Source organism: Kogia breviceps, chromosome 2 (genome assembly GCF_026419965.1).
Source record: "Kogia breviceps isolate mKogBre1 chromosome 2, mKogBre1 haplotype 1, whole genome shotgun sequence".
NCBI classification, from domain to species: domain Eukaryota; kingdom Metazoa; phylum Chordata; class Mammalia; order Artiodactyla; family Physeteridae; genus Kogia; species Kogia breviceps.
Genome location: NC_081311.1, coordinates 13,945,548 through 13,970,930, shown reverse-complemented (window position 1 = coordinate 13,970,930; position 25,383 = coordinate 13,945,548). Strand labels below are relative to the sequence as shown.

The 25,383-nt window shown below is 48.0% G+C and overlaps 1 protein-coding gene across 6 annotated transcripts in view; it reads right to left on the bottom strand.

Moving 5' to 3' along the window:
- Positions 1-25,383, bottom strand: part of HSPA12A (heat shock protein family A (Hsp70) member 12A) — a 165,434-nt gene that overhangs the window by 126,798 nt on the left and 13,253 nt on the right. For 3 of the 6 annotated variants that reach the window (XR_010838820.1, XM_067024569.1, XM_067024571.1), the window contains exon 2: positions 24,176-24,263. The exons of 2 other annotated variants lie outside the window; for them this stretch is intronic. Coding sequence is in view for 3 of the 4 variants with exons in the window: in XM_067024569.1 (XP_066880670.1) it covers positions 24,176-24,263 (88 nt within the window). In the remaining variant the exon portion in view is untranslated. Of the gene's footprint in view, positions 1-24,175; positions 24,264-24,436; positions 24,691-25,383 lie in introns of those variants that run through there. One more of the 6 variants, XM_067024570.1, reaches the window with a different exon arrangement.

Below are 25,383 nucleotides of genomic sequence, written 5' to 3'. Positions count from 1 at the left end.
AGATACATCCATATCAAATCCCTGGAACCTGGGAATGTTATCACCTTCAGAAAAAGGGTCTTTGCCGATGTAATTAGAGATCATGAGATGAGATCATCCTGGATTATCCGGGTGGGTCCTAATCCAATGTCGTGTCCTTATAAGAGACACATATAGGGGACACACAGAGGAGATGATATGAAGATGGAGGTAGAGATTGGAGGGATGCAGACGCAAGCCAAGGAACGCCTGGAGCCCCAGGAAGCCAGAACAGGCAAGGAAGGATCCTTCCTGGAGTCTCCAGGGGGACTGCGGCCCTGCCTACACCTTGATTTTGAACTTACGGCCACCAGGACTGTGAGATAATCATTTCTGTTGCTTTAAGCCACTCAGTGCTTGGCAATTTGTTATAGCAGCTGCAGAAAACGAATACAAAATGCTCCTGCCTGAGGAGGCTGTTACGGTCTGAATGTCTGTGTCCCACAAAACCATATGTTGAAATCTTAATCCCCACTGTGGTGGATTTTGGAGGTGGGGCTTCGGGGAGGTAACTAGGTTTGGATAAGGTCATGAGGATGACGCCCCCATGATGGGATTGGTGCCCTTAGAAGGGGATGAAGAGAGCAGAGCTCTCTCTTTCCCCCGTGTGAGGACACAGTGAGAAGTTGCCAGTCTACAACCCGAAAGAGGCATCTCGCCACAACCCAACCATGCTGACACCCTGCTCTCTGACTTCCAGCCTCCGGAACTGTGAGGTTCTGTCTCTGGTAAGCCACTCAGTGTCTGGTGCTTTGCTACAGCGGCCCAAGCTAAGGCAGAGGTGGACCAAACACACTACATCAATAGGCTCCTTTGGCTTCTGGCTCCGCTCAGCCAGTGCACGGGACTGGAGGGAGGGAGGGAGGGAGGGAGGGAGGAGAGAGGTGAGATATGAAATCTCTGGCTCCCCTCCATGGGGTCACTGTGAGCTGGCAGTGACCTCTACCTGATGGTCACAGTTCCTCTCAGGGCAGCCCCCCCCAAGGGACTCTGCTTCTGGGTCCCAGGACTGGCTCCCTCCTCTCACCCTGCAGGTGTAGGGCTGTAAAAGCCTTGCTGCTACTAGCCTTAGTCCTACCTAAAACTCTGCTCATACCTTTGCAAACAGTTTCTTTATCAAAACCTCAAGTTAATCAAGGTGAACATGCCATGTGTGCTGCCAAGACCTTGACTAATATGGTCTGTGGAAGTAGTGACACTTCTGTGTCCTCGTACAGCACATCCTACAGCCTAGTAGGTCAGTGGGTGATCACAATTTCTTGATGACATAGGGGTGGTGGGTGTGACTGTGGCACTTTGCCCTGAGGAAAGTGAGGTTCACAGAGGTAAACTCAATTTATGACAGTTACGATACAAGTTTGGAGCAGGGCAAGGATCACAGTGTAGCCTTAAGCCTCATTTCCAGCTCTTTCCTAGACTAGGTTGTAGGCCTGGGGTGGCAGATCTGTGGTTCTCAGGCTGCCAATGCCTCCCTAGTCACTGCCATGGCAGACATCACTAATCAATCACGACACTGTTTCAGACTGAGTCCAGACCTGTCCTGAGATCCTTCCCAGCACGGCTCTCTGGGAGGCCCTACAATCCATTAGAACTGGTGGGCAAGTGTGCCCTTCCTGCTACAGTCTAATAGGCTTTCCTATACCTCGGGCCTTGGTGCAGCTGGGGGAAGGGGAGCAGCCAGGAAATGAAAGAGAATGTTTAGGAAATTTAGAGGCAAGCTGGGCAATTAACTTCCTGCTCTGCTGATCACTCCCCAGAAACCTTCACTAAATATCTACATAATTGCCATTCTTTTGAGGTCTGATGTGTGTGTGTGTTTGGATGTAACATGGTATGAGGCTGATTTCCAAGCTGAGCCCTACAATGACCCCATAAGCACATGAGAGGCACTAGCAAGGTCCTTCTGTCAAGAGACCTGTGAGACTTCAACACAGCATTTCCCTAAGCCTGCTTATTTCCAGAACCTCTTTTTTCACAGTTCAACTGGCCAATGTGGACATCCTGTTCCACAGAACAGTTCCTAGTGTACTTATGATGAGACCCACAATTATCCTGCCGACTTTCTTCTAATCATGATTTAAGAGTCCCTCCTTTGGAAGACAGATGGCCTTTCCAGTCCAGGCAGCTCTTGACTGTTGCATGTTTGATGCTCTGCTGCTTGCTCCCCTGTGCGGCATTTCTTTGTGGACTCTCCCACCCCCACCCCCTCCCTGCTGCTGCACAGGGTTAGAGAACCGTGGTGCTCCCACCAGGCAACAGTCGGTGGTGTTCCCCCTGCAGCTGATGGGGAGTGGGGACAGTTATTTGGGGGCAGGGGTGGGGGGGGTGGTAGATATCAGCACAAACTGCCAATCCAGCTCTTCATAATTGCAGTTAACTGGGTTCCATTATACCCCTTCACACACAGAGGGAAGCACCGTGCCCCCCTCAGTACGGCAAAAGCGCCAGAGTCAGGCACACCTGGATTCAAAGCCAGATCCGCCTCTTTCTAGCTTGAGTTTGGTCAACTTTCTAAACTTCTTTAAGGCTCGGTTTCCTGGGTTATAAAAATTGGGGTGAAATTAGCATTTGTGCTCTCAGCCCGACGAGGATTAAGTGGAAAAGTCCAGTAAAGTGAATAGCCCATTACCTGACACATAATAAGTGATGACGATGGTGATGTTTTTAACACACCCGCAACTCAAGGACGGCCTCGCTTCTGGGATTCAGGGGTCTGGTTCAAGTGGTTGCTGGGCTGAGGCCAGACCAGCTTCTGCTCTCCGGCGCCCCTGCAGGCCTGCCCTTGCTACTGCGTCTGCCCTGGAGGACCCCACTCCCAGGCTGAAGAGGATTAGTAAGGAGAGGTGGGAGACACTTGCCCTGGTCTTCAGAGACTCGGTGGGCGGCCACCTAAAACCCGTCACGGCAGGACGGGTCTCATCGCAGAGGGGTAGGGATGCGGGTTGGCTGGTGTAAGGCTGCGTGGACGAAGAGACGTGGAGAGCAACCAAAGACAACCCGGGGCGGGGTGGCGGTGGGGGAACTCGGAAGAATGTGAACTCTGATCGGTGCTTAGCACTTAGCGAACAAAACCTCCCGCCAGACCGAGGCAAACCTGCGCGTCATGAGATGTTTCTTCTAGCGTCACAACGGGTTTCTGCTTCTGTTTTGTTTTCCCCCTGGTTTGGACTCTCACTTTCTTCCTTAGCTGTGAATCTCTCGTTTTACCCTCCGAGGTGGGGATTAAATGCTGAGCCAGCAGGAAACGCTCTTGAAACCTCCCGGCTGCAGCAACCGCTGCATTTCGAGCATCGTTTCCAGGGACCAGCTTGGCCGCTTGCCCTGGTCAGCCGGCACCTCCATGTAACTGACCTTTTGCCATTATAAACGCCATCCGTAGGGGTTAATCCCTCCTGATTTAGAAAGGTTTTTTTTCCTTTCCTTTCTTCCCACCACCTCCCTTCCCCTTTTATGTTTGAAAGTAATGTTTCAAAACATCTCTTGCATTTATCTATACTGTTTTTATAAACACAGCACTTTTATATTCATTATTTCAATTTGATAAAATTAAAGATGGGTGGTGCCTCAGGGGACCTGCGCATAGTCAAACCCAGTGGTTCTCAAAGTGGGGCCCCCTGGCCGGCAGCATCAACATTACATTAGAAATGCAAAATTTCTCCAGACCTCCTGAGATTCTGTGGGTGAGTCTAGTAATCTGTTTTTACAAGCGTTCCAGATGATTCTGAGGCATGCTCAAGTTTGAGAACCACTGCACTAATCACATTTCCTCTACAGCTGCTCCCCACTTAATAGATGAGAAAACTGTGACCTACAGTAATATAGTCAAGGTCAGTCACTCATTCATTCAACAAGTATTCGACACTGCTAGGGATTAGGGAGGGATACATAATGAAAAAGACAAAAGTGGCCCTGCCTCCATGGAATTGACTTTCTACAAAGAAAAAACTATGAAGATCATCACAGATTGTGGTTAGTGCCATGAGGGAAGCAAACATGGGGATAAGACTGAGATTAACTGGGGAAGAGCTACGCAGGATGAGGTGTTCAGGGAAGACTTCCTGGAGGAGGTGATGTTTGAGCTGGCTCTAAAGGATGAGCAGGGGCTGGCCATGGCAACAGAAGGAGGCGGCAACAGCTTGTGCAACAAACTTGGAGTGAGAAAGCACTTGGCCTCTTGCAGCAACAGAAACCCAGGTGTGGTTAGAGCTTTGTGAGTGAGCAGGGGAGTGGTTGAAGCAGGACGAGAGGCAGAGAGAGAGAGAGAGAGAGAGAAAGTTGTGGGGGAGGGGGATGCTGAGGCAGTGCAGGCCCTCAGGAGCCTAAAGAGTCAGGCTAGGGCTCCTGGCCCTCAGGCCACCTCCACAGGGCTCCTCCTGCTCTCTGCACTCAGACTCCACCTGCCAGAAGGGGCCTCAAGCCAAAATCACCTAGTCCAGCCTCAGCTCGGACCCTCCAGGGCTAGGGAGCTCATGCCCTCCCTCACACCTGAAGCAAGGTAGCTGGTCCAGCTCTGCAAGGTTCTAACTGATCTTTCTATATATTGAGCTCAACTCTGATTCCTCTTTCCTTTAGATATTTTTTAAAGTGATCAAGAGAATTCCCTGGCGGTCCAGTGGTTAAGACTTGGCACTTTCACTGTGCCGCCAAAAAAAAAAAAAAAAAAAAAGAGTGATCTGCCTCACCGCCTCCCCTGCTCATCTCCTCTTTGTCCAGGCTAAATATCTTCACGTCTATTATGAGGCGGTGCGGCAACTCTGGAATTAAACCGCCTGCACTCAAGTCTGGCTCTGCCACTTAAGCATAACCTCTGGGCCTCGGTTTCCTCATATGTGAAATGGGCATTAGTAATAACCTTTACTGCATAGGCTCATTGTGATGTTTAAATGGCAAAGGCATTCGGTGAGGCTTGGCCACTAGTGTGGCTCCTCACGGGGTCTGCTTTCCATACGCGCAACCCCCTGCTGTCCCTCCCTAGATGGGTGCCATTGATCACCCCTGCTGTTGGATGGTCACCCCTTCCGCGGCATCAGCCCTCTGTGTTCAAGCCAGGCCAGAATGCAGTGGGACTGTTCCCTCCCAATCTGACCATTTGCCCTCTGGAATAAACCACAGTCTGAGTGGGAGAGAGAGAGGCTTGTCACCATATTCATGGGGAAAGCGGCCCTTTTCCCTTTTACCCTACTACACCTGTGACAAAGCACCCTTTGTATATTTGTCTCTAGCCTAAGTAAACGAATAGGACACTCACAACCATCAGGAAAATGATGGTATCCCCCAAGATCAAGAACAGAAGGGCGCAGCTTCTGCTTCTGTGCACGAGAGTGGCTTCTGGCAGACCATCTCTCCTACTGAAACCAGCAAGGAAGGCTGAAATCAAATACAAAACCCCTCTGTGTGAAGGCATTAGAGAGCTGTTGAGAAACCCAGGACTTAAGCAGGCAAAAATCGCAGAGCGGGGAGAACTGGATGGTAAGGTGGCCTGACATTCTGCTGTCCCTTTTTGCGTCAGGGAATTTGTTAATCCTGGACACGAAGCAAGGGGCCGAGGGTCCAATGAGGGGCCCAGGCAGTGGACAGCTACAAGGAGGCAGAGAAACAAGCAGAGCCTCAGGAAGCCTCCTGAGAATGGAGGGATTAAAAAAGCAGGGATTTGTGGGGGCCTGTGTTTCTTCTGAAGAGGAAGGACAGTTAAATTAGCGCAACACACTTCTTGCTTTCGCCCGTAAGACACTTGCCAAGTTCTGAAACTGACAGAGGAAACTGGAAAGCTGAGCAGGAAGCTTTGAAATGCCAAGTGGAGTTTCCAACAGCCTTGAGATGCTAAAACAATGAAGATTAAAGTCAGATGGGGCAGAAGCTTGTAAGGAATACTCTCACCTTTTCAATAAATTACAAAAAACCCTAAATTCTTTTAACATGCTCTTGCAATTATGCAGTTTGTTTATGCAGTCGACTTTTGAACCCAAGTACAGGACTTTGAATGTATCCCTGTCTCATTTTAATTATTAGCAGCTTCAGCTCTTTTTGGACTTTTGGGACCTCTGTGAACCCAGCAGCCAATGAATCAGCCATCCTCTCCCGACTCCGAGTCACCTGTAAATCTGGCCAGAGTAATGGACTTCCTCTGCATCAGACCCAAAATACAATAATAAAATAAACAAGCAATCAAACAAAAACCCTGGGAGGGAACTGGGAGACTAGCACCTTGCTTTACATGAGCTGGGTCGATTGTCCAAAATAACGGTGGCAGGGTCAGAATTTGCCATTTGCCTTTGGACCGTTCCCTCCGGACATGGCTCTAAAGCCGCCAGTTGCAAATTCTAACTTTTCAATGTGTTCTCCCTGCTGCTCGCCGTCTCCTGAGGATGATGCTGAAAACCACAAAGCTTGTTTGCAGTTGGAAGGACTGCATCCCTAAGCGGTGCATCTATCGGACAAGATGGTTATCTCCATAGGACTCTTGTTTCTGCTCTATCTCTTGGCTTCTACACTCCCCCATGATGAAGGAGTTGGGCTAAATTTACATTAACAAACATTTATTGAGCATTTACTGTGTGCCAGGCACGGGGCTGAGCTCTTTAACTGTATCGTCTCAATCAAGCCTCTTAAATATCCTCTTGGGTGCATATTGTTTCTTCATTTTAGGAAAGAGGAAACAGAGGCTTAGAGAAGTTCAGTGACTTACATAGTGGTGACAGAGTCAGTGACTGACATGTCCAAAACTTGACTGCGTGGCCCTCATGCTTAACACAATTAGTTTACCCTGCCTAGGGGATGCCTGAAGCCCCTTCCAGCTCAAAGCACCTTTTCCTTCTGAAAACGTTTGTATCATCTGGTGCCCAACAGAGGAATGACTGACTGTAAGACTGACTGTAAAATCCCCGAAGCCGTTGTTCTCCCGGTTCAGCTGGCATCTCCAGAGGCAGAAGACGCCTGTCCTGTCCCAGGTACCGCTGCTCTCAGAGCAGAGAACGCGGCCACGTGCCAGGCCAAACAATGCTCCAAATTATCGTTTGATTCATGCGCTCTTGACCTTGTCTCAGAGGCCCAGAGATTTCAGGAGCGCCCAAATCATCACCCTGAAGGAGCAAGCAGAGGAGGCCTTTCTGTCTCAGGCTCCTGACTTAGTAGAACACGGCTGACGTTATATGGAGTGATCCGAGGCGTAAAAGGTACCATGTTGCTCACACGCGACAACTCTGATGTCTAATTCAAGTGGCCTGTGCAGCCGTGGGCTCCGGGAAAATCTGCCACTCACATAACTGGTTTTTTTTTTTTTTTAATGGAGGGTTTCCCTTCTTTTCAGGGTGATACAAGTCTTTCTAATGAGAAATACCAAGCTTAAGGTTGCCTCAAATCTTCAACAGAGTTTTTGCTACATGGCTTAAAAGACTCCTTCTGATGCTGGAGCTTACAAAATGCTTCCAACTACCCATTTGCTCAGCCCCTTGATTGTGACTGAGTTTCTTTTTCTGATGGGGAAAGCCATCCTTGGGCTGTTTTAAAACAATTCCCAAATGGGTCAATGAAGAGGTGGGGGGGAAATCTGGTCACCTGAAGAAAACAGAATTTAAATACTATTTCAGCCATTCAAGTCATGACATCCATGTGTGACATCTTTTCACCCATATATATGTATCAACTATACTGCTGAAGGTTGAAAATGAAATCTATAGTTTGCCAGAATCATCTGGATTATTGAGAACTGTAAACTATATTCCAGTGGCAGGCAGGAGTAAATAATTATTGGAGGCCATGCCCTTCCCCCACCATCCAGATTCGTTTATTTCATATTTAATTTTTTTTTTAAGAATTAACAAGGGAGAAACGCCATCTGCCATTTTTGCCTAGGGATCTGGAATTGAAACTTTCACTGCTAATGGCTTGTGACTTTTCCCCAGCTCTCCAGAAGCTTCAGAGATCTAATTTTTTCTAACAAAGGCTTCGTCTGCAGTGAATGAACCCTGGCTACGAAGTCAGCTTGCTTAAAACAATGGAGTTACGCAGACAATAGGAAAGAAGGGGCTGGCTTAGTGTGCTTAGCGTGCTGAGTGCTAACCCATGCTAAGCCATCTGCGGTGATCTGAGTCCAGCCGCCCCTGACACCGTCAAGTTCAGGGATAGGCTGGTCTTCTATTCATTCACTCCTTCCGTGGCTCTGGCAGAGGAAATCCAATGGGCAGTATGGCATCCTCATATCTACACATAACAATTCTCTGTTTAAGATTTCTCTGTGCTCCACACTCCTAAGAATGCCAGGCTGCCAATAGAATGAAGAGAAGGGTAGAATCAAAACCGCTGTTCGAATATTTCAGGCTCACTTTCCTCTCCCTCCGCACCGCCTGCAACCCCCACCCCCCCAAAAAAAAACCAAAAACCTCTGCCTCAAAAGTGTGAGCCATTCAAGATAATCTGCAGAATATGAAGATGGCGCCAGATCATCTCACTGTTTTCCCTGCAGGAGCTGAAAGCAGTAGCATCGATCTGGTTGCCCAGGTCAGACACTTGGCGGTCATCCTGGACTTCACACCACATCCAATCAGGCACCAATTCCTGTTGACCAGACCTCTGCAATGACACTCTCATCACCAGCTTCCTCTTCCCCTCCAGTGTCCCTGCCCTGGGCCCAGTCCTCACTGCCTCTCACCTGGGCTACTACATCAGCCCCATCGGGCCTCCCTGCCTCCTGCGCCTCCCCTCTCCATGCCCTGCCATGGATTTCTCCAAATCGGAACAAACCTGATCACATGGGTCCTCTTAAGAGCTTGGCTGGTTCTCCCTGAGCTACAGGATAAAGTCTCGACTCCTTGCTCGGGCAGATGACCCCATCCCGGTCGGGAACCTATGAGCTTTACTGTCCCTCTTGGCCCCTTGAGGACCGTGCCTCAGCCCTTTGAGGTAGACCAGGGTCTGGGCCAAGGCGAGGCCCGCTCCTCAGGGGAAGCCCAACTCACCCACTGGTCCTTTGCTCTGCTCAGCTGCTCGACGCCAACTGTAACGTCAGTGACACCGGGAAGGGGGACACAGACACATCTCCAAACACTGCCCCCATCAAAGGGGATGCCACAGCCTGTCCTCACAACATATAGTGGCCTGATGTCCCAGAGGGAAAACTGCAACTGTCAGAGACGGGAAATGTTAGAGCAAGGAACGTGGCAGTACGTGCTCTGTAAATCGTGGTTCTGTTCAATCAGTGAGTGTGAAAATTAAAATTTGTCTTGATAAGATAGCAACTAAAAACAACCACAACAAAATGGATGGTAAATGATGGAGAGATCACCACACCGTGTCCCGGTATACCTCGTAGAGGGGTGGACGGTCACACCTGCCAGCAACCCTCCTGGGTCTGTACCTTGCCCTGGTCTGTTAACCCTTTGCAGCCCTCGCTGCTGAGGGCTCTCACCTCCTGTCTCTCTGGGCCTCTCCAGAGTTCACAGCTCTCTGGGACGGATCCACAGGAAGGACCCCACTGACTCAGGGACTCCTGACTTTTCCTCTTCTTCACAGACAGCTCCACCGTGGGCAGCCCAAACCCTGCATCCCGTGAGTCTATACTCCACCCACAGCAGTTATTCACTGGTTCCAAACTCACTTGCATGTTCCCGGCTCCAAGATTCTGCTTTTGCCGTCCTTTCCACCCCCAAATGTCCGGCATCCATCTGGGGACCCTCCAAATTCCTCTGACATATATGGCTCCACCGACCTCCCGTCCCCAGCACACAGGGCAGAACTGAGCCCCATCACATGTTACCTACGGTGGGTTAGAATGATCCAGAGAACAGTGACAGTATGCGGGAAATCATTACATTGAATAACACGTGTATTGGAAATGTACCTCCTGAGGGAATCTGCATGTGATCAAACATGTTTAGAAATGATTAATATGTGTTGAAGTGGTAGAAGTAGGTTGTAGGTTGTACTGGATCAGTTGCATTAAAATTAAACAAATATATGGGCTTCCCTGGTGGCGCAGTGGTTGAGAATCCGCCTGCCGATGCAGGAGACACGGGTTCGTGCCCTGGTCCGGGAAGATCCCACATGCCGCGGAGCAACTAAGCCCGTGAGCCATGGCCGCTAGGCCTGCGCGTCCGGAGCCTGTGCTCCGCAACGGGAGAGGCCACAACAGTGAGAGGCCCGCATACCGCAAAAAAAAAACCAAAACAAACAAAAAAAAAACCAAATATGTCTTAATTAGCAAAATGCAGAAAACCAATGCAGTTTCTGAATTTTGACAAACAGCTTAGTCAGGAAGACACTTGTCAACACAGGAATATCAAAGAAGAAGAGTCATTTTGCCATTTTAGGGACCACGACAGAGATGGGAGGCCCAGGGTGGAGTTGGAGACGAGCGCAGGGGACAGTCGCTGTGATCACCCGAGGAGAGATGCAGGTTGCGCCCGGCCTGTGAGATGCCTCAGGAGTGGTACCTGCCTGCCGTTTCCACCACTGCTGTGGCCACGAAGTCCACGGACACGCGTCAGTGCTCAGTGCTCATCAGCCACGGCCAATCAGCACAACTCGCCGCAGCCGACCCCCCCTCCTCCAGGGAAGACCTTCGTCATTCGACTTCCAGGGCCCATGCTTTTCCCCTCCCTTCACTGGCACAGCATCTCGGACTTTTCCGTTTCTTGCTTCCTCTTCTGCACAAGCTCTAAATGTGGGTGTGCCCGAGGCTTGAGTCCGCAGGCATCTCTTTTCCATCCACACTCTCTCACAGAGGGAGTCTCTTCCAGTTTCTTGGCTTTAAACAGCATCGATGTGCTGATGACTCCCACACCGACATTTCCAGCACGAGCCACCCCCCCCCACCTGACTTGCACGTGCAACGGGTGAGTCTGACAAACAGGCCCCCTCACCTCCCCCTCCTCCGGCCGTCTGCACCTTAGTAACCGGTGACTTCGTGCTTCCGGTTGCTTGAGCCCAAAATGCCGGCATCATATTCCTACTCATCTCTTTCACATCCCACATCCAGCTGCCAGAATCCCTGGAGACTCCCACTCCAACCCCTGCCTGCTTCTCACCATCTCCACCCGTTGCCCTAATCCAAATCAGCACTGTCTCCCATCTGTACCTCACGAGAGCTTCCTAACGGGCCTCTCTGCCTACCTCAATGACCATCAAAGTCTATTCTCAACACAGCCACTGGGATCCTTTAAAAATATAAGTTAGATCATGCCACTCTACCACTCAAGACCCTCACTTCCTGTCTCAGAGGACAAGCTGGAATCCTTGACCGTGGCCTACATAGCCCTCCCTGGCCTCATCCCCCAGCTATGTGGCCTCCTTGCTGGCCCTCTAACACGCAAGGCAACACCTACCTCAGGACCTCTGCACTAGCTGTTCCTCTGCCCAGGACGCTCTTGCCCCAGATAGCCACATGGCTTGACCACTTACTTACCTTCCTCGGGTTGCTGCTCAGATGTCCCCTTCTCAGTGAGCCTTCCCTGGACTCCCTATTTTCAGTTCTAACCCCATCACTCCCTATCCCCCATTCTGCTTTAGTGTTCCTCTGTACCATTTATCATTTGACATACATGATAAGATTTTTATACACACACACACACACACACGAATGTAAGTTCCACAAGGACAGGAATTCATGTTTTATTCACTGCTGTATTCTCACGTCTAGAACAGATGCTAAATAAATATTTGTTGGCTGCTTTGTGACTGCACATTGGTTCACCTGTGTCACTTGACATCTTGACTGCATGGGAAGAAGCCTGGGGCCTCAGGGGGGCAGGATGGCAAGTCACATCCTACCACAGTACACACTGTGGGACATGATGGCGCCGGATTGACCTGTCCACATTTTCTGTGCCTCTCACATCTCAGGATCCCCAGAGCCTAGCATGGGGCCTAGAAAAAAAGTGAGTAAATACTTGTTGAATTAATGAAATCCAGATAATTCAGGCCAAAGGGGAACCTGAATTAAACGAGATAATAAGAAGCCACAGATGTGTGTTAAAAGACCCCTTTTCATGTTCTGTCCATCCTCTGGGGTTCGCTCAGGCAACTGCAACACTATGTGCATAGCAGCAGTACTTCACGGAGGGTACAGGAAGTCATACACCTAAGTTTACCTGATGACATGGAGTTTCTGAGTTTCTTCCCACATTCACACTTGCTCTCATCACTGTCCACAAGTGAACTTTCTCCATCATGAGTGGAAGGGGCTTGGGAGAAGTCATCATACACCTTGGATTCTAGTCTTCCCTCCACACTTACCAGCCTTAAGTATGACTTTAATCTCAGTGATTCTCTGTTTCTTCATCTGAAGTTAATTCTCTTACAAGAAAAGAATAACTGGCTTGTGAGTTTGGTAGAAAAGGTTCAGGGATGGCTGTTAAAGGAGATTTATGGTTTATGAACATGTAGAAAGCAAAGATCACTAGGACCCACAGTGGACTCACAGAGGAAAAGCTGTCAGATAAAATTGTTTCCTTCTTTGACAGGATTATTAGACTGGTAGAAATGAAGTACATCAAGTATTTAAGAATTCAGTAAGGCATTTGACAAATTCAGTGTGGTTGACATATGGATTGGATGCAAGGACTATTGAGCTGAGCGCAAGAACTATTAGGTGGCTTGGGGACTGGCTGGATGTTGTTTTTCTTTTTTGCGGTACGCGGGCCTCTTACTGTTGTGGCCTCTCCCGTTGCGGAGCACAGGCTCCGGACGCGCAGGCCTAGCGGCCATGGCTCACGGGCTTAGTTGCTCCGCGGCATGTGGGATCTTCCCGGACCAGGGCACGAACCCGTGTCTCCTGCATCGGCAGGCGGATTCTCAACCACTGCGCCACCAGGGAAGCCCTGGATGTTGTTTTTCAAAGATTGAAATTTGATGATCCCAGAGAGAGGTTCTGAAATTTGATGATCCCAGAGAGAAGTTCTGAGCTCAGGACCTCAAGCCTCTATCCTCGGCAAAGTCCTGTTGAACCTTTGCATCACTGGACTGAATGAAAACAAAGAGGGTATGTTCACGACATTTGGGAATAGGCTGGGAGACAAAGATATCATGACCGGGATCAGAATCAGCATCCAAATCAATCTCACTCATAGACTAGAGGCAATGCACTGAATCTAAGAATATGAAATGGAAAGGGTAATGTGCTACCTTTGGCTCCCAGAGCTATCTGTCCAGGTATAGAATGAGGGAAGCATGGTACAGTGGCCGAAGACTTGAAAACGTATAAAGGGTTTTTGTTGACATAAGTCATTTGTCATCATATGTGATGTTACTGTGCCTTCACCCTAGCCTCCTTTCCCCCTTCCCACAAAAAGCTAACTCTGTCTTGGCTTACAGTCATGGAATTGTATCTGCGAGGGTAAGGTGGGCATCCCACTGTATTCAGTGCTAGTCTGATGGTTTTAAGGACCACATTGTAAAAGGGATGTGAAATGAGCAATCCAAATGTGAAATGTTAAAAATTTCATTTATAATAGCATCAAAAACAATAAAATATTTAGGATTAAACTTAATAGGAGAAGTATAAAACTTACATACTGAAAACTACAAAACATTGTTGAAAGAAGTTAAGGGAGACCTAAATAAATGGTAAGATATCCCATGTTCATGGATCAGAAAACTTAATACTGTTAACATGGCAGTACTCCCCAAAACTGATCTCTAGTTTCAACACAAGTTCTTTAAAAACCTCAGTTGGCTTCTCTGAGGAAATTGACAGCTGATTCTAAATTCACATGGAAATCCAAGGGATCCAGAATAGCCAAAACAATTTTGAAAAATAAGAGCAAAGTTGGAAGACTCACACTCTGTAATTTCAAACTCATCACAGAACTTCAATAGTCAGTAGTGTGGTACTAGAGAAGGACAGACATATAGATCAATGGAATAGACTTGAGAGTTCAGAAATAAACCCTCACATGTGTATTTTGACAGGGGTGCTAAGACAATTTAGTGGGGGAAAGAACAGTCTTTTCAATAAATGGTACTGGGACAACTGAATATCATATGAAACAATGAAGAAGGACCCCTGCATCATACCATATACAAAAATGAATTCAAAATGGATGGAAGACCTAAGTGTAAGTGCTAAAACTGTAAAACTCTTACGAGAAGAGATAAAAGTTGTGAGAAAAAAACATAAATCTTTGCGACCTTAGATTAGGCAATGGTTTCTTACACATGACATCAAAAGTGCAAGCAAAAAGAAGGAAAAAAGGATAAAGTGGACTTTACCAAAATTTAGAACTTTTATGCTTCAAAGGATACCATCAAGAAAGTGAAAAGATAACCCACAGAATGGGAGAAAATATTTGTAAATCATATACCTGATAAGGAAGTTGCATCTAGAATATATAAAGACCACTTACAAATCAATAATAAAAAGATAACCCAATTTAAAAATGGGCAAAGGATATGAATGGACATTTCTCCAAAGAAAGTTTACAAATGGCCAATAAGCACATGAGAAGATGCTAACATCTTCTGAAAAGCAAATCAAACTGCAATGAGATATCACTTTGCGCTCAGGAGGATGACTATAATCAAAAAGACAGATTAACAGCTGTTGGCCAGAATGTAGAGGAATAAGAAGCTTTATACACTGCTGGTTGAGATGTAAAATGGCACAGTGGCTTTGGAAAACAGTCTGGCAGTGTCTCAAAAAGTTAAATATAGGGTTACCATGACCCAGAAATTCCACTCAAGGGTATATACTCAAGAGAAGTCAAAACATGCATCCACACAAAAACTTGTATGTGAACGTTCACATCAGCATTATTCATAATAAGCAATAAGCGGAAACAACCCAAATGTCCATCGATTGACTAATGAATAAACAAAACGTGACATATCTATACAATGTGATATTACTGAGCAATAAAAAGAAGTGAAGTACTGGTACATACTACAACATAGATGAACCTTAAAAACACTGTGCTTGGGCTTCCCTGGTGGCGCAGTGGTTGAGAGTCTGCCTGCCGATGCAGGGGACGCGGGTTCGTGCCCCGGTCCGGGAGGATCCCACATGCCGCAGAGCGGCTGGGCCCGTGAGCCATGGCCGCTGAGCCTGCGCGTCCGGAGCCTGTGCTCCGCAACGGGAGAGGCCACAACAGTGAGAGGCCCGCGTACCACACACACAGAAAAAAAACAAAACACTGTGCTCAATGAAAAAAGCAGGTACAAAATGCCACCTCCTGTATGATTCTATTTACGTGAAGTATCCAGAATAAGCACTTAGTATCAGAGAACAATGAAGTGTTTCCCAGGGCAGCGGTTGGGGTGGGGAGAATGGAGACTGACTGCTACAGGAAAGGGAGTTTCCTTTTGAGGTGATAAAAGTGATCTAAAATTGATCTGGTCATGGTTGCACAACTCCGTGATACGCTAAAAGTCATCGAATTGAACAATTTAAATGAGTGAACTGTATGGTATGTGAAATATAGCTCAGTCGAATTGTTATTAAACGGGGAGCATATCAACAGACTGGATATCAGAATGACAAAAGGTTGTAAAATCGCATTCTAAGAAGCAAAGCTGAAGAGACTGGGGGCAAAACAGAAGAAGCTATCTTCAAATATTTAAGGGCTCAATGTGGAAAGGGAATTAGATGCTCTGTGTGGTTCCTAAGCAGACTCTGCCCCTCCCGCTGGACTGCTCACTGCCCCCCCATTACACCCCCAATATCTCCTACACATTTTCGTGTCTCAGCTTAACTGTCACCTCCCAGGGACGTTCCCACAACTCCCCTTCCCCACCATCTCTGCTGTGCACTCCCACTCGTAATGACACATTTATTTAATCACTGGGTTACAGTCTGAGGACCTCACTGAACTACCAGCTCCACGAAGGGAGCCTACAGGTTTCCCCGTTCAGCATCGTCTCCCTAGACTTTATCACCGTGCCTGGCATATATGAGGCACTTAACACGTATTTGTTAAGTGAAGAAATGAACAAGAAGCATAACTGTCAGAGACTGCAAACAGTCTACAGAAGAACTTTCTGAGAGTCAGAGCTGCCAACAGATTTGATAAGCTGCCCTGAGTGCCCTTGTGCCTCTCTTCACGGGAACTGTTCAAGCACGTGGGAGACAGAGGCGTCAGGAAACATTAATGCACCAAAGAGATGGTCACATGGGATTTCTTTCTCTGCTGTTTGAAAATCTCATGTACAGTTCATGTGCTTTGGAAAAATCCTGAAAGGCAGATAACAAAAGTAATTAAATCCAATCAATCGAAGCACCCATAATCTCTGCACCACGCCGCGGCCACAGGTAACAGAGCGCACCCTTCCGGACGGTGGCAACACAGCATTTCATTATGTGGACAAATGCTACTTTAGTTAGTGAGGGGTTATGAACACCTCATAACCTTTCACCATAGCTCACGCTTATTGGATGCTGAATTGGTGCCAGCCGCTCTGCTAAAAACTTCATGTGCATCTGATTCTCTTAAAACCCACTGAGGTGAATACTTAGTATTATTCATAGTTCATGTCACAGATGGAGAAACTGGGGTGTAGAGAATCACATAACTTTCTCAAGATCACAGACTAGCAAATGGCAGAGCCAGTTCAGATCGCTGAAACCTGACGCCAGAAGGATTCCACTGATGTCTGCTGAACCATCACTGAATGAATGAAGGAAGGAATGAATGAGTGCTCAGCTGCCCACATAAGGGAGAACTGAGCTTCTCTTAACCAGCTGCTTGGTTCTTATCTCCAAAATGCTCTAAATCTCACGTCACTCATCTCTTTATGGGTCACCCTATCCTAAGGCTAAAAATGGGGTCGCTGAACAGCATAAAGAGCGTTTCTTTGGCTCCAACTCCCACCTGCTGTTGGGGGAATCTTCCTCCAGGGGAGCCTCAAATACCTCCTTGGATGGGCCTCTGTGCTGTTTCCCGTCGTCCAGGCTTCTGACACCCACGGAGCCACTGCAGGGCCCCCTCTGGGCCACTCCGGCCACCCGCCTCCCACACTGGCTGAAGCTGACCGGCTCCTGCAGCTGCTGCAACGTTGCTGCATCCGCTTCGAAGGTGCAGTCCGTGCCACCTCCTGCTGGGACGGGTGCCGCCGGTGCTGGTGCCACCGCCACCGCCAGTGCTGGTGCCACCGCCACCGCGAAAGTGCCACCAACACTGCCAGCGCCGGGCTCACCGCCTCTGCTGCTGCTGCCATCGGGTCGCTGGAGCCACCGCCCGTGTCATCACCGCGGGGCGCTGGCCGGCTCCCACCACCCTCAGAGGGGGAGGGACGTGCGGGAGCGGGGGGGGGCTTCTGTCGTTGCCTGCTCAAGCCCCAGTCTATAGGCGGATAGGGACAGACTGAGGGACAGGACACCACGACATACTCAAACTGACCCTCTCCTCCGAGGAAGCGGCACCCTGCACTCCCTTGGGATTTCCTGGGAGATGATGGGTCCCTCAGGCAAACGGGTTCCCAGAAAACGCAACTCATATTCCCGACGTCTCTACATCTCACGGGGAGACAGTGAGGCCAAGCTGGGAGCTGCTTCCCCTCACCGGCTCTTCCCCTCCACGACAAGGAGGCCGAGACCCATGTTTGTGGCTCATCTTTCAAAATCCACGAGACCTCAGGGTATGTATGCACTTGTGAACTCACCTTACCCTTGACTTCACCCTGGTTCCCTTCCAGGCCTGTTTCTCAGATGTATCATTCTTATTATTGTATTACATGTATGTCTGAAAGTCCCCTTTGGAATAAGACAGAAGAGATTACAAACGTAAAGGAAATCAAATGAAGAGCATACGTATACCCTTTTTAAAAGGAAAAATCCATTTCTAAATTCGGTGTGCTTCAATGGGGATTTCTTTCTGAAGACTTCAGATAAGCAGAAATTGTTGACCAAATGACTTGGTAGTTCCAGATGAAAAACAGGGCTCTCTCAGGACGCCTTACTGAACACGAATTACAGGATGATTGTTCACTCTTTATCCTTTGTAGACAGACATTAAGAACACTGCTGGGCATGGCTGATCCTGGGCAAAGGTGGCCTTCAGCGCCCCCAGCCTTCCTGACCCTCCATCAGCTTTAGCCCAGAACTCCTTCCTTAAAAGAGCACCTAGGCTCTCGCTAAGCACTGGGTAGGTCACGATAGACATTTCATGTTAAGGTTTTAATCTCAAAACTCCATGCTTCGCAGTCAGAGCAGTCATATAACCCCAAAGGCAGGACCACGTACATAATTTACAAGGCCCAGCACAAAATGAAAATGAGGGCCCTAACTCAAGTTATCAAGAATTTCAAGTGGGATAGGGAGGGCGGGAGGGACACGCAAGAGGGAGGGGATACGGGGATATATGTATACGTACAGCTGATTCACTTTGTTATACAGCAGAAACTAACACACCACTGTAAAGCAATTATACTCCAATAACGATATTAAAAAAAAAAACAAAAAGAATTTCAAGATGGCGACAGCAGAGCATTAAGCCAAGCACAGGGCCCCATGCAACAGAGGAGGTGGGACATCTAAGCCGGCCCTGCCCCAAGAAATGTAGGATGTATCAAGGACACCGGAAGGCATAATTTAGGAAATTGTTTTTACATATAAACACAAATGCCTATTTTTTAATGGAGAAACACTAAAAATTGGCAAATATTTTTAAAATAAGACAGAAAACTTCAGAGACATTCCATTCTTGCAGAAACACCAGTTGATTCAGCTCTGCAATTTGGACTACTGTGGTGAAAAAGCACAAGAAACAATTTTTTACCATGTTTCCATCCCAATCTGCATCCCTGTCAGTGTTTTACCTTTTAAGAGACAAGTTTGGAAGGGGTTGTAAGAACACCGATACCACAGCAAAGCAGGGAAGGGTCAGATCGCCACGGGCCTAAACGGTTCTCAACGGCAAAGGATGGGTGCGGTCTGGCGAGGCTGAGAGGAAGGGTTCTAGTATGGGTGGGGGAGGGCAGGGGAGCACAGAGAGAGAGGGGATGCAAGGGGCAGGACGGGTAGTGGCAGGAAGGTCAACAGGACGCGGATGGGGGCGGGGAGGGCTCACCCAGGGCCACTGAATTACTTCAAGAAAATCTATAGGAACTGACAGCTTGTAAAGGTTTAGAATCTGATTTTAAAACACGGATTTCGTGCTCATGAAGGGTAAGATAAACGTGATGCACTCGGTGTCAACTGGGCACTTGTCTATAAAGGACACATGAAATTTTTCCCTCTATAAGCAATAGCGTGAGACAGAATCCAAAGGGTAAATGAGAGGGTTTTGCCCTTGAATCGGCTATTGTTGGACCTTCACCCAACTCCCCAGATCTCAGAGGTGCCTCGCAGCTCTAGCAAAGCTTTCTGGTCTTGTGCTGAAGCCGTTCTCCATGCTGGGTCGTTAGTCAGTCTTGCCCTACCCATGACACACGGCACCTTCAGGATGGGAGGGTGCACTGCGCGCTTGAGGCACAGAACGAAACCCACGCTCAGCATCACTAACGAGCTCAGGCTCAGGAGGACTGAATGGTGAGGAAAGATGTTTGGACAAAGCAGGACTTGTCACCTCCACACCTGAGATGATGCAGAGGGAAAAACTCAAAACTGCTCCCTACCCAGGCCTCCTCCTCCTCGACGGACCATCCCACTTAGATGCAGTGACACCCAGCACAGAGCTGTGAGAGCTTCGAGGTCTGTCTCTCAGACTATCTAGGCCAAGGTGCAAGCTGTCTCATCCAGGCTACCAAGAAACTAGATGAACACAGACTCGAAACTCACCGTTCAAAGTCAGAGATTGTGATGCACGTACATTCCTCCAGACCCCAACTGACTCTCTCCCCGCTCCCTTACTCTCTTTATATACATGACATGTCTGTTCGTTTATGTATCTATACCTACATATTCATATATGTAGATATGTGTAAATAACTATATCTGTACATATATAAAATATATAAATGTGCGCATGCACATACGTATGTGAAATATGCATATATATATATAAAGAGAGTAAGAGAGGTGTGGGGGAGAGAGAGAGAGAGAATACATATATGTATAACATACACAAATATGTAGTACAATTTAATTCCATTCAATTTTATTAAATTCACCCAACATTCAGAGTCTCTGCCATGCACCGGCCCTACGCTAGGCCCTGGAACACAGTGTGATATAAATAAGAGTGTCACCAACGTCCAGGGCCTCACCATCTAGAAAGGAAAAAAAAAAACTGAAACCACACGCCCGGAGCTATCAGCATGGTGGCTACGTATAACGGGACACAGCATGGGCTGGTGGTTCTAGATGGAGGGAGGTTAGTACATGTGCTCCAGTCACGCTGGCTGGGCTCAGGTCCTGCTCCACCGCTTTCAAGCTGTGTGACCTTAAACATGCACCTTGGGCTTCCCTGGTGGTGCAGTGGTTGAGAGTCCACCTGTCAATGCAGGGGGCACAGGTTCATGCCCTGGTCCGGGAAGATCCCACGTGCCGCGGAGCGGCTGGGCCCGTGAGCCGTGGCCGCTGAGCCTGCGCGTCCGGAGCCTGTGCTCCGCAACGGGAGAGGCCACAGCAGTGAGAGGCCCGCGTACCGCAAAAAACAAAAAACAAACAAACAAAAAAACCATGCACCTTGTGGGTTCTCATCAGTAAAGTGAGTACCTACAGTAGCAAAAGCACTTACACTTAACTGGCAAACAGAAGGCCCTCAGTAAAAGGGAACTTGTACTATTAGGATTATGGAGAAGAATGTGAGATTCTTTTTTTTTTTTAACTACTTTATTCTCATTTTGCACTGTAGTTTTCATTTGAACTAATGGTGGAATATAATTTCAAACTCGCCAATTAAGAGTAGTTCGGCCTCTATCATGTGTCAGTTATAAATCGGCACTACAATGCCACATAACAAACGATCTCAAAACCTCAGGGGCACAGAGCATTGAGCATTTATTTCTCACACATCTGTATCGGAAGAATGTGAGATTCTGAAGGGGGACACAAAAGAGAAAAAGGTCAATCTAACATGCGGGGCACCAGGAGAAGCTTGGTGGAGGAGGTGGAACAATGAGTAGGTATTTGTTAGGAAAACAATAGGGAGAAAAGACATTCTAAGGATAAAGAAGAATTTGTTCAAAGGCCCTGGGGCATGAAACATCCTGAAATGTCTAGAGAACTGCCAGCAGGTCTTCGGCACAACCAGAGTAAGGGTTTAAGGTCAAAGAGAAGGGCCACTTAAACAATGGAAAAACAAAATCAGACCTGCCTTTCAGAAAAGTTTAGGTAATGTCTAACTGAACACAATTCCACCTTTCCAGGGTCACCATCACGCATACAACTGGGGTATATTAATGCCAGCGGACTTGCTGTAATTCACACCTTCTTTCCTCTGTTCACAAGTGCTCAGAAGTTTTTTGTTTATTTGTTTGTTTCCGTTTTAGTAACAAATTGGCTTATTTTTCCAGGCTGGTTTAGTTGCTGCAGAAGGTTTTCTTTACCACTAATATCTTACAGAATGACTTTGAAATGCTCATCTTCCCAAACCACAAGGAGAGTCTTAAGTGGCCACTTCTTAGCATTCGTTAAGATCCAGACAGCAATCACTCGCCCTCAAGGCACACATCCAGCAGCAGCAGCAGCTTTGCGGATCAGGACTTGAGACAGAGGCACATGTAGGAGGCAGAGCCCGGACAGGGGTTAGTACTGGGACTAGAGGCGGAGCCATATCGCAGGAGAAAAGCAGTACAAGTAAACAAAGGAAGTCGCTGAAGGAGAGGAAAAAGAGCATGTGCTGTGGCATGAGACAGACGGGCGAAAACGCAAAGTGGGTCTTTTAAGGGAATTTAGTGACAAAGGAGGTCCCTGGAGGGAAAGCGTGAGACAGGCAACTAAACTGTTTGAAAATGTCTAGATTCATTTGCTCACTCACCATTCATGAGGTCAGCCTATTAGTCGATTCTATTAATTCTCTTTGTTCAAATATGTCCCGGGTATTGAGAAAATAACTTGACACCACAGAACAGCACATGGTCTCCAACCATGAAGAACCTGGGACAGTGCGGAGAGAACTCACTGCCATCCGGCTCCTGATACACACCAGGCGTCGCCCTAGGTGTGCCTATGTACTCTGTCCCATGTAACTTCACAACACTCCTTTGGTAAAACCAACAGTCTCTGTTTCTGGCCCCAATTTTCACTGTCCCACGTTAGAGAGAACAGAGGCAGCGGGTAGAAGAGGCATCACTGCGTGAAGAAAGGAAGCTGAAAACTTAGCTTCAGCACCCATCACCTGAGTCTCCCTCCTCCTTCTCAGAACTGTAAGCTTGGGGTTTGGTCTTAAACTTTCATAAAACAAACATGGCTTTTTTCAGTTCACTTTTTTCCCTTTAACACAGCACTGCCCCCAAAAGCCCACGTATTAATCCTGTCATTCTTTGTCCACCACCCCATAACAGGCTCAGTCAGTGTGTGTGTGTGTGTGTGTGTGTGTGTGTGTCTGTGTGTCTGTGCTTGTGAGAGTGTGTGTGTGTGTGTGTGTGCGCGCGCGTGTGTGTGTGTGTGCATGCGTGCATGCATGCTCCAGTGCTGGTAGGTTCAGTTCAGGCACAACTCAATCGGCAATGCTGCCATCCCCGCAGGATCTGCCAGGGTGTCAAATCCAAATTCTAGGCACAGATATCCTATCGCTGCCACAGGACTGCCTCTTTGTGTCATAGTTGCTGTAGCCTGGGGCGCCTGGGTCATCGGAGCACCAGCGGTATTTTGCATGTTTTAAGTTGTTAAAAAAAAAAGGGAGACACAACACAAAAAAATAAGATAATCGTATCACCCCAACATGCTGCACTCCAACTTAGCATGATTTCATGGTCAACTGAGAAATTCAAAGAGTGCTGTAGAAACAATGAAAGTAAGCATGAGAAATAGGAGGATCTCTATCAATCACTCTTTGTTTCTCAGATGACTTTTCTCCTGAAAAATCAAACAATAAATTACTTATTGAGCACCTACTATGTGTCAGGTACTCTATATCCAATGGGACATGCTAGGATTTCTTTTCACTATTGTCTTTTCTTCGATAAAAGATTTAAGGCGTTGATCAGGATGCTTCAGCTGTTTTCTCCTCAAGCAATTTTATTATTATGAATGTCTTCAGGAGTTTAATGCTTTGATAGCTATGCATCTTTTTTGCTTTGTTTTGTTTTCTCCCTACTATTGTTTCTCACTTAAAACTTTTCTCTCCCTACCCTCTGATTTTTAGGGAGAAAAAAAAATCCAGCATCTGGGGTCTGAGACCACTTGAAAAGTCTGGGCCAGGGATTGCTAATGACCTCCCAGAGATAACCCAAATTGCTGATTTAGCAAAGCCCATTCTTGACCTTGACATAAGACAAGACAGGCAAAGGGGAAGAACTTGGGAGGGAGCCCTGAAAGAAAAAGGATCATAGAATCCCTCAGATCTCGCCAGGCCCCCTCCCCCATTCAGCAAACACCTGGCTGAGTTGGAAAACATGACCGGCCCAACCTTCCTATTGGCACCAATTGAAGCTGTCAGCTCTCGGCTTGTCACCAGTTGCACTGGGAGGCCCTGGGCAGCCGCAAGAGCCCTAATTAGGCAGAAATGACACTTCTACAACTGACCTGCCAGGACCTTTGGCAAACCATTTAACATCATTAGTTAACATTTTTTAAAAGTGTGAATGTAAATGAACAGCCAGTGGCTTTCAATGGAGTTTGTCGGTGGCATCTCCCCCCTCCCTGCTCACTCTTTCTCTTGTTACATGAATAGTCCGCTTGTTTTCTCCAGAATTGGAGGGACGCGCTGGGGAAGAAGGAAGAAGAGGACCAGTCCTCTGAGAGGAGAGACATGTTAAAGCATAAACAAGCTCGGTGGAGGGGCGAGACCGTCTCCTCCAGATGCAGGCCCCCCGGGGCCAGCGTGCGCCCAGCAGGTTAGACGGGTACCAGGTCCCGCTCTACGAGCCGCCCTCGTGAGCGTGGACGGCGACCTTCCTGGGCTTTGGGTAGGTGGGAAATGACTTCATGACTTAAGTGCCTCTGCAATCCTCTTTCTCTCGCACCCACTTGTTGGAATTCTGAACAAGCAACAAGCGGCGGTTTAGCAAATACCTTACGAGCGCACAAATCTAAGCGTACCTAGTCCCTCTCTAAAAGAATGTCGCTCTAGGGGGTGACTGCTTCCGACGCCGGTTCGATACTTACACAAATTAGTTCATTTCCTACCTGCAGCGGTTATTTCCCACCTCGAATCACACTTCACTTTGTTCTTTGCTGTACACCCACAGAATCTGTACACGCCAACGCTCTCCATCTGCAGGAGGGGGAAAGAGTTACACTGTGAAAATGGCACTCTCTGTGCTTCCGTGCCGATCGCAAGCCCTGAGCGCAGGGCGGTAGGCAGTCTGAGAGGCAGCACCAGGCAGAAGGGAAGCGGAGGTTTAGGGGGGCGGCGGAGGCGCTGGTCCCTGCGGGCCTTCGACTTACCGCCTAGTCCTTGTGGGGCCCTGGGCAAGGTGCTTTGCCCTGAGTCTCAGATGTTTTCATCTGTAAGACAGAGATAACGCCTTACTGCTTCAAGCGAGAAAAAAAAAAAAAAAAATAGATGGACATATCATGAGAACTGGGAAGTGGTGTGTAAAGGTAAGGCGCTGCCAAAATCGAGGGACTGTGCCAGGCTCTCATCTATCATCTATCTTGGAGATTTGACGTTGCGAATCTGTCCTCTTGACTCCCAAGGCACGCGCGACAAAGCCACAGCACCACCAGCACATCCCGGGTCCCTCCCTGCCCCCCACCTCCACTCCGGCGGCGGCTGCAAGTACTACACAGAAAAGTGCCTGGGTGCAAAACAAATTCAGTTATAATAGCCATTTAGGCTCTCTGCTGGATCCATAAACAGTACAAGAGGGGAAGCACGTCTTGTCCCTGTCTGCATTTCTGGGAGCCCTGAGGACCATGCTGGGTACACAGAAGATGCACAATAACTGTTTACTGAGTTGAAATGCAGTGCCGTTTCCAGACCTGTGCAAACAGCAGCTAGAATGTGTGTGCTTTAGGAAAGCAGCACAAGATCCTAAGTGTGCAGAGCTTTACTTGTCCCTGAACTAAAGATGAGTAAAATCAAGCAGGCAGCGTCTGGTGGAGAATTCCTGTAAGTAGTCATGGGAGAGAAGCAAAAGAAAACAATCTTAGTTTGGGGCAGAAAGAGAAAGAAAATACGGGGAAATGTCCTTAATAACAGTAAATGGGAAAGGGAGAGAGCAGCTCATCGTGATGGAGCATTTAGTGCTTTTAAGCTAAATACCTCAGCATATTAAGCAAATAAAGAAAAGCCAGCTAGAAGATGTCAGCAAATTGAACCGACCGGCGCTCAGTGAGCCGGTAGGAGGTGCCTGGTGGTGACCCCTTTTCCCATCACGTGCCTGCTCCGC